Below are 10,042 nucleotides of genomic sequence, written 5' to 3'. Positions count from 1 at the left end.
TAGCGCGGAAAATAAGGAACAAAATCAGTTTAAAATTTTTTTTATTTTAAATATACAATATACACTTTTAAATAAATAAATTAATAAATTAGTTAATAAATTAGTCAATAAATTAATAAATTAGTCAATAAATTAATAAATTAGTCAATAAATTAATAAATTAGTCAATAAATTAATAAATTAGTCAATAAATTAATAAATTAGTCAATAAATTAATAAATTAGTCAATAAATTAATAAATTAGTCAATAAATTAATAAATTAGTCAATAAATTAATAAATTAGTCAATAAATTAATAAATTAGTCAATAAATTAATAAATTAGTCAATAAATTAATAAATTAGTCAATAAATTAATAAATTAATAATTAGTTTTAAATAAATAAATAAATTAGTTTTAAATAAATAAATTAGTTTTAAATTAGTTTTAAATTAGTTTTAAATTAATAAATAAATAAATAAATAAATAAATAAATAAATAAATCAATAAATTAATAAATAAATAAATCAATAAATTAGTTAATAAATTAAGTTGGGTTCTGGTAGCCATAGGGGACTGTTTTGAAATTGTCTAGTATACGGATTTTATCGACCGTGGCTCTATAAACTTAGTGAGTGTCTATAGAGACAAGCGTGTGATTGGGAAGTCTAGTAATGTGTCTCGGAATTGGAACAGTTATGGGCAAAAGGGGTTTGTCTAAATCAACGCCTAGTAATCCTTTTAAAGTTTCGTGATTGACTAGTTTCTCGTTAGAGACATTAAGACGAAACCCTTTGACTTTGGTTGTATTGAACCTTTTGCCAGAGTCTGGATCTGTTACACAATAACTATAGTTTTTGCATCCTCCACTGACAAAGGTATCAATGTAGGCGTTTTTACCATAACCTTCCAATTCGTTGGTCATTTCACCCAGAAAGTTACCAGTTTCTATTAGCGGTATTCCCAGGGGGGACATGTACACAAGAGAATCTGTATCGTAATAAAAGCATTTATCCCCGACAATTTCCAGATATTCTAATAAACAAAGACGGGCCATAGCCGTTGTATAGCAGGCTATAGAGACGTTGGTATGCTTCAAAACAACGTCGGCCTCAGTCGTAGGAACCCATTTGACTAGCAGCGTTTCTTCATTTATGGTTAAAACGCTTTTTACTTCAACATCCGGGTTACTTAAGAGTTCGTAAAGTCTGCGGGGTTCTTTGATAATTTCCGTTTTGGTTGGTTTCACTCTTTCCCCGAATTTACCCCAAAGACTATTCAAGGCAAGTTTTGCTACGCTACGCAACCCTTCGTTTCTTTTAATCTTGGCTGGGTCTAAAAGTACCCCCTCTCTAATTTTAAAATTTTTATATAATTGTCACGTTCCTCGGGGGTAACGCAATTCGAGGGGTAACCACTAGCCGTCTGCTTATGAAGAAGGAACGAATCAACGTATTTTTGAAACAAGCCGGCCTCGCCAGTTTCAGGGTTATATTGTCGCACCTTGTATTTCCAGGCCTCTATCTTTTTTAGGATAACATAACCCCGATTTACAGCGGCACGAAGTTCATCAATCACCCAAGTGCCGATTAGTTTTCGCTCTTCGTCGGAATGGCGACAGTCTCCTTGGAAACGTTTCAAGGCACACTCCCGGCAAAGAGTGAAAACTAATTTATTGTTTAACCTTGTTGGCAAAACGGGATGAAAGAGGCTAATTGGCGGTAAAACCTCGCATTTCAGAAATCCATCGAATGTGAAAATGTCGGGAATATTATCCAGTAAAATTTCTGGGTGCCCGACTGGCAGCTTCTTTCTCTTGTTGACGAAAGGATAGAGACTAGTTACGTCAACGTAATGCATTTTCTCGCTGCCGGATACTTTATGGTATAGTTTAAGTACCGACGTTCTACCACCAAAAAAGGCATCGCGAGGATTTAAAGGTTCGCGTACTTTTTCTTTAATGTTTTCTGCTTCCAGAAAAACACCAATAGCCGGATTATCGGTTTTATCTTTAGTCCAATCACATTCCCACTTCGTTATTACTTTAAAACCCGCTTTCTCGATTCGTTCCTTCTTTTTTAAAGTTCTGACGTACAAGGTGTTCAAGGTTTGACCAGGATCACCTTGCAAAGATTGGTTACGGTTGACTTTGTAGCATTTGGGGCAACCATGGAAATAACACCCGTTAAACTCTAGAACATCTTTATCACAAAGGCCGTCCACTTTCATTTTCAAAACTTTGGCTTCAGAGCCGTTAAACGCAGACTGTATATTTACGCCGTTTTCGTGAGCATACCAGGATAACCATTCTATAGCCACAAGTGACTGATTATCAATCATTCTATAGAGGTTATGAGGAATAATGCCTATAGCATCTTTATCCATAAAGTGTCTCCTGTATACCCAGCTACACAAACCGGCTATAGTACACGCGACCTGGAAAGGTTCCACCTGGGCAATGTCCAAGAAAATTTTTCTAAAAGCTAGACAACCTAACTTTAATATCACAACATCCTTGATGCAATAAAACTTTAATTCCTCCAGAAAATTAAAGCCTTTTTTCTCCTCAATTTGTTTATCGTACCACTCCATAAACTCTTTGAGATTTTTGGACGTTAAATTTTCCGACCCGTAAGCTTCTGGAGGAGGCATTTGGTTTTCTAAGACATAATTTGTTGCTAATTGATTATTAAGGTCGAAGACGTGATCTTTAACCACGTTAAATAAAAAATGAGGGAAATAACCCTTTGCCGCATCTTCTAAGCCGAAAGTGGCGGCGAATTTAGAGAGTGGTACGGAGATAAAATTGAAAGAGTCAAGGAAATTTAAATTAAAGACAGTTAAATTTATAATTTTAGTGCCGTTAATTATGCAGTTAGGTTTAAATTCTTCGCCTAGAGCCATAATCTCTCGCAATAGAAACTGATTATCGTATCCGCTAGCATTATGAGCCAATAAAGTTACCTTCTTGACAGAGGCTAATGTTCTTAGAAAAGCTAAAAAATTTGAAACAGGGTTTGCTCCTTCAAAAACTCTCTGTCTCGGACCTAGTGACCCACATTTCCCGCAGACGAAACCACCCTCGGGCACATCGATACAACTTTCGCAGACCATCTCTGATACGCAAAGGAGAGGCTGGTGGACTAACGCCCCTTTTTTTCCTCAGATTCTAATATCTGAATCGCTTCAAACTCATAAAAAATATAAAGCAAATCAGGGACAACTTTCTGTTTCTTAGCTTGGCGAACTTTAGGAGGTTCTTCTTTAATTACCTGAACGTAACAATAGTGTGGACTGGGAGTGTATCTACTGCACACAGAACAATAGGTCTCACAGCACGTATGGGGCTGATTTTTACGCTTAAATAAATTTATTTGCGTGAAACATTGTTTGCAATGAAATAGTTGCGCGCAAATACTCTTCCCGTCTACACCATCTTGTTTATGATAATTAAAACATTCATCTCCTTTGAAAACCTTGAGACATTTGTCACACGCTCGGTCAGCACCCGTACAAGTTTGATCTCGTAAACAATTGTAACAATAAAGATTGCAACTATGATCTCTCTTGTTTTTAAATCCTACCAGACAATTTTCACAGTAATGGTCCATCCCGAACAAAGGTCTTAAAGACGTGACGACGTTGTAATGTCTATTTTGATTAATTAATATCAAACGAGGTCTATTGTCGTCATTGTCGATTTCCCCCAAAATCAACTCGGGCAAATTATTTTTAAAAATATATATTAATATATTATATTGCGCTAATTCGGCTTTAAATTTTTGTATAGATTCTACTTTACCGCAGTCTTTCGGGTTAACTTTAGCTTTGCGGCAAAGCTCTATAGCGGCATCTCGTTGAGAGGCCGTATCGCCTCTATCCGCTCGTGTGTACGAAATCGACTTAAATTTGTTTTTAAGCGCGATATTAGTCGGGTTTTTCTTATGTTCCGAATGCGCAATTGCCACGGAAATCGCTCTCGCTAGACACAGATTATCATTGTTCACTATCCTGATAATTCCTCGAGAGTCACGAGAAAAGATATCAAAGGACCGCACTCCTTTGGGAGCAGCACGGCCAAACCCTTCCACCGGGATTCTCACCACGTGAAATTTTAAGACGATGGGTCCCAAAAAGAATCTTTCAAACTCATCATCGTATAAAACTGACTCTATCTCATGTAAAACAGATTTAGAGTCCAATTGGTCAGCTCTACGAAATGAGAGTGATATCTCGCCCCTGTTTGGCAAGCTTAAACTTTCGGCCGTTATCTGAATCATATCAGATGGAGCTAACCTATTAAGAACGGCCTGGACAATATTGGCTAAGCCTTCAACCAAATTATTAGTTATTCTTACGGTGATTTCGAGACCCGTTAGGTTAAATCTAGGGTACATTTGCACTCTTTGATCCGTAATTTCACAGTGAGGTAGAGAATCAATTGGCGTCATAACTGCCCCCCTCGCTCCGCCTCCAGATTGGTCAGGGAAATTACTAAGACCCGAAAAATCTATAGAGGCGAAATCGTTTTGAGAGGCGAAACCCAGCTCTGGATTATTGTTTAAAAAGTCGCGAGCTATACGGTCATTCTGGGAAGATTCAAATTCCCGCACAATTGATTCTTCCTTTTCGAAAATGTTTAAAGCTTTAATCATGTTTTCATCTTACTCATCAACGAGTAGATTTTCAGCTTGCATTTCGTCTATATCGCGTTGACCTATGTCAAACGCCCTTTTTTCGAAACGAGCCATATATTGCTCACTACACGTTAAAGGCAGATTATTAAAGAATGTTTCCAACTCTTTAATGTCGCGGCATTGTTCAGGCTCACGCGGTACGCTTAACATATATTTAAATATGTCTGTAAATGTTTCAAGAATAGCGTATCCTCTATTAGATAAAAATGTCGGTAATATTTCCCCGACTGTAGCTGGGTTAAGTTTGAGTACTGTACATAAATTAAAGAAAAAAGCGTAGATTTTCTCAATGGGCCAAGGTCGTGAAACAACCAACGACTCGATCTCTAATAAAATAGATTCTTGAGCGTCTATATCGCGTTGATTTATTTCTAACGCTCTTTGTTCGAAACGGGCCCTATATAGATCACGATACGCTAAAAGCACATTATTATAGAGTGTGTCCAACTCTTCCGCGTTGCGGCATTGTTCGGGTTCACGCGGTACGCTTAACATATATTTAAATATGTCGGTAAATGTTTCAAGAATAGCGTATCCTCTATTAGACAAAAAAGGCGGTAAAATTTCCCCGACTGTAGCTGGGTTAAGTTTGAGTAATGTACATAAATTAAAGAAAAAAGCGTAAATTTTCTTAATTGGCCATGGTCGTAACGTGGCCAATTCCTCGATCTCGAATAAAATAGATTCTTGATCCATCTTTACGCGTTTTTATAGTAAAAAAAACTTACGTTAAATGCCATCCCCATGAAAAACAAAAAAGAATATAAAAATACGTTACCTTTCAAATCAAGACGTGTCCGGGCAGGTTTTGTAAAACTTTTCTAAAAGCGAGACTATGCTATTCGTCTTTACTTTATAACTTTGAAGTAGAGAATGAGTTTTGCATACTCAACATATCGCCTTATATAGGTCATAACACTCACCTTACCCCCCTCCTCCCCCCCACATGTTGTACGTAACGGCTTTTTACGAAGCAAAAATGTAATCTTTTTTAGATACATCCCCCCTCTCTCCCTCTAAAGAGCCCGTACTATAACATGAACCGACCAACACAGTTTCGTCCAGGCCTGTTTACCCTTTATGAAAGAAGCCAACCTTAAACTAGAACTGCCACCCACCCTCTCTCCCCAAAACTAAACTCTAACTAGAACTCCCCCCCTCTCTCTACCCCCAAGCTAAACTCTAACAAGAACAAATCTTTGCCCAGACCTGTTTACCCTATATGAAAGAAGCCAACCTTAAACTAGAACTGCCACCCCCCTCTCTCCCCAAAACTAAACTCTAACTAGAACTCCCCCCTCTCTCTCTACCCCCAAGCTAAACTCTAACTAGAACTCCCCCCTCTCTCTCTACCCCCAAGCTAAACTCTAACTAGAACAAATCTTTGCCCAGACATGTTTACCCTATATGAAAGAAGCCAACATTTAACTAGAACTAACCCCCTTTCTCCCCCCTCTAAAGAATGAAGACATAAGCCATGTTAGGGCTCACTTTGATTTTGACAGTCGAATAAGAAGGTCGCTTGAATTGTAAGTAGAATTTTTGCGTAACAGTTTTGGGCGCTCGCTTGGTATAATAGCAACGGTTGCTTTTTTTAAGATAAGAATGGAAGTTGATAATTTTCGTAAACGAAAACTCCCGTCCAAACCTCGTAAAATCAATTCGAGATTTCATTTGGGAGAAGTATTTCTATCTTTCGGATTCACGTCTGATCTCAATATAGAGATTAGAATATGCCAGAAAGAACCAGATTTGTCCACGTTTCGCTTTGATGTTGACACCTGGCAAGCTTTTGCATCCAAAATTGGTCCGCTTAGCGGATGGACAAGTTGCCAAGAACCCACATCATACGACGCTATTTTAGCCGATACTCCATTATCTTCGACATCAGCACACGCAACCTTTAACAATCTAAAGCTGGAAACGAATATCAGGGGTGGAGACAGTATCGACTTCACATTGAACGCTTCAGAAGCAAGCGAGTTAAATCGATTAATGCCATATATCAATGAACATGTGAAAAAGCTTGTATCGAACGAACAGGTGTATTTATTACTTGGGGATTTGATTTGCGCTGAACTTATTACCATATATAAAATATTACACATAGATTACGGTGAATTCTTTTCTTTCGAAGAAATTGAAGATCATATTAATTTTGATCGTGTACTATCATATTTTGGCTCGTACGTTTCACCGTATAAAATATTAATGGCTTTTGAAAGTAGATTAAAGGAACGCGGAATAAGTTTTGATTTTCAATCGTATAATATATTTAATATATTAATGTCTCAAACTTCTTATTTAAAGAAACGTATAAGCGTTGTCAATCTTTTTGGCCTGGTGTAAATTTGTATTGAAATAAATTTTTTAAAACGTAATTTTTGTCATTTGATCTGGATAGGCATATATATTTATAGGACCATAACAAGACGCTTCTAAAGCATTGTGGACAACAATAACTAGTCTACAAAGAAATCGGCTAGGATTGTGTTATTATCGTTAGAAATCATTTGAACTCGGGGTCAAATTCTGTTTTTTTTGTGACAGCGTCTAGACTAGTATTATTTATTAATTTATTGAAAGACACGCGGCTAGGGTACATGGAAATCGGTGTTATTATTATCGTTAGAAATCATTTGAACTCGGGGTCAAATTCTGTTTTTTAGGAATGTGACCGCGTCTAGACTTGTTTTAATTAATGTATTGAAAGCTAGGGTACATGGAAATCGGCTAGGAATGTGTTGTTATTATCGGTAGAAATCATTTGAAGCCTGGGTCAAATTCTTGTTTTTTTTTAGGATTGTGAGAGGGTCTAGACTTTTATTATTAATGTATTGAAAGCTAGGGTACATGGAAATCGGCTAGGAATGTGTTGTTATTATCGGTAGAAATCATTTGAAGTCTGGGTCAAATTCTTGTTTTTTTTAGGATTGTGAGAGGGTCTAGACTTTTATTATTAATGTATTGAAAGCTAGGGTACATGGAAATCGGCTAGGAATGTGTTGTTATTATCGGTAGAAATCTTTTGAAGCCTGGGTCAAATTCTTGTTTTTTTTTAGGATTGTGAGAGGGTCTAGACTTTTATTATTAATGTATTGAAAGCTAGGGTACATGGAAATCGGCTAGGAATGTGTTGTTATTATCGGTAGAAATCATTTGAAGTCTGGGTCAAATTCTTGTTTTTTTTTTAGGATTGTGAGAGGGTCTAGACTTTTATTATTAATTTATTGAAAGCTAGGGTACATGGAAATCGGCTAGGAATGTGTTGTTATTATCGGTAGAAATCATTTGAAGTCTGGGTCAAATTCTTGTTTTTTTTTAGGATTGTGAGAGGGTCTAGACTTTTATTATTTTGGGGTCTCGTTTGCTTCAATAACAACTTTTGAATATTGGAAAGATCATAAGGTTTTTGTATTGGGGTATATAGAAAGAACGTCGGAGACTAAAAGAACCCCCCCCCCCCGGTTTCTCCATGGGTACTATAAATACGGCAATTTACCCAATACAAAAATCACTCTCAGCCTAAACACTGACGAACCACTACTACTAAGACTAAATCCTGCACCAAACTTTCAACATGTGAGTATAATGTTTTTTCTCCTGAAATCATAGAATAAGTTTTTTTTTTATTTAGGGCACCCAACCCTTTACCGTTTGGGAATGAGGTATTTGAATTTCTAAACCCACCTGTCCAAGATGAACCTTTAGAAGAAGAACCTTTTCCTCTAGCGGAACTAGAGGAAGTGGTGGTGGTGGGGGGAGGGGAGGAGGAATGGGAGAATGAATCCAATTCTGATGAGGAATTGGATGAGGAATTGGATGAAGATGATGAAGATCCTACGCCATTGGATTGCAACATCCAACGGTAAACATACCATGTTTTCTCCTATTTTTTAGTAGCTATATTTCCTCCATAAAATTTGAACAGGATCTTAGCCCAGATCCATCAGGAGGCCGAGGAAGAAGAATGGCTTGCCAACAACGAAGTACGCACGGCCGTCGAACAAGTGTACGCGGTCGAGACAAATTATGTTATCGAAGCCCTGGGTCAAACCCTGTTAGGTTTCATGGTATTCCCTGTAGAACCCCTAGAAGAGGCACCCCTAGTCGAGGAACAGCCCTTAAACATAGCTAACTGTTATTCCGGCTTGTAAGTTATATAGTTTTTTTCTTTTTTAAGACCATTTCTAATTTCTTTTTTCTTTACAGTCTCAATACGGCCATCTTAAAGTTTTTTAAAAGGAGAGCCCAAATATACAGGGAATCCGAAGGGGAGGTTGATGTTGACGGCGTGATTGACGCCGCGTCCGTTCGGACAGCAACCGAGCACGACATACGTCGGGCGAAACTGTTCCTCGACAAAGTCGCCTACGGGGTGCTCGCCCAACAGATGGTAGATCTAGGGCTTTTTCGATAACATAAATATCCGCGTCTCGGGGGGGCTATTCAATTTCCCGCCCCTAGCCCCCAAAGGTAAGAAACCGTTTTTGTATATTATAAGGGGGGGGGGTAAAGAGTGTCTGGGTTTCAACGGTCCCCCTCCATACTATATATACGGAGAGTTTCCCAATACTAAAATCATTCTCGCTTTAGCTTCGGCCAGAACATCATCCACCATTATCATGTGAGCATACTGTTTTTTTTCTGAAATCGTGGAAAGACTAACTTTTGAACTTAATAGGGCGTACAGTCATATTGACGATGTTCTTTTGTACACGGACGACGAGGAGGACCCGAGACAAAATTTTCGCGAGTGGCAACAGCGTCAGCCACCCCCACATCAACCCCAGGAAAACCCGCCGAGAGTAAATGAACATCTGCCAAATGATTGCAGCCTCTTCAGGTAAAGTCTCTATATTTTTTAAAACTTTAATGGCTATATTCAAACATTTTTTATAGGATCCTTGCTGATGTCCATAAGGACTTAGTGAGGATTCGCGCGGAGAATCTCGGACATGGTTTTGATCTCCGCGAGGACGATGTTGTCTTCCGGGAGTTGAGTTCTCGACTCATACCATTCGTTGACATAACACCCACTCCCGGAAACCCTATGCCGGTTTACGTTAACACGTCTCGCTCGGGCTCGTAAGTTAATTAGCATTATTTTTTTAAAGATGGATCCCTAATATCTTTTCTTTCTATTTTTAGTCTCAATACCGCTATCACCGACTATTTCAAGGGGAGAGCGGGTACCCCCAATGAGGGAGTCCTAGACCGGCTTAGGCAAAAACGTTTCCTCAGAGCTGTAGCCGATGATGTTCATTTCCAAACAGGCCTTTAATCTTTCAATTTTTTTTCTATTTAAAATTATATATATATATATATTCAAATAAAACATGGATAAAATATTTAAAATTATATAT

General features: G+C 37.9%; 2 protein-coding genes across 2 annotated transcripts; both read left to right on the top strand.

Moving 5' to 3' along the window:
* The first annotated feature begins 6,140 nt into the window (after window positions 1-6,140).
* Window positions 6,141-7,057, top strand: LOC149659355 (uncharacterized). The gene is made up of 2 exons (XM_089844049.1): window positions 6,141-6,205; window positions 6,276-7,057. The coding sequence occupies exon 2, from the start codon at window positions 6,282-6,284 to the stop codon at window positions 7,023-7,025; it is 744 nt and encodes a 247-aa protein (XP_089700175.1). The 5' UTR covers window positions 6,141-6,205; window positions 6,276-6,281; the 3' UTR covers window positions 7,026-7,057.
* A 1,796-nt stretch (window positions 7,058-8,853) lies between these two features.
* LOC149659354 (uncharacterized) lies at window positions 8,854-9,823 on the top strand. Its single transcript, XM_089844048.1, has 4 exons — window positions 8,854-9,152; window positions 9,273-9,303; window positions 9,361-9,522; window positions 9,579-9,823. Coding segments are annotated over exons 2-4 (354 nt in total). The 5' UTR covers window positions 8,854-9,152; window positions 9,273-9,301; the 3' UTR covers window positions 9,769-9,823.
* The last annotated feature ends 219 nt before the right edge of the window (window positions 9,824-10,042 follow it).

The sequence above is a fragment of the Phalangium opilio genome, unplaced genomic scaffold (assembly GCF_054372755.1).
Source record: "Phalangium opilio isolate 3A_F unplaced genomic scaffold, DU_Popi_V2 ptg000073l_1, whole genome shotgun sequence".
NCBI classification, from domain to species: domain Eukaryota; kingdom Metazoa; phylum Arthropoda; class Arachnida; order Opiliones; family Phalangiidae; genus Phalangium; species Phalangium opilio.
This window is presented reverse-complemented; position numbering and strand designations above follow the sequence as displayed.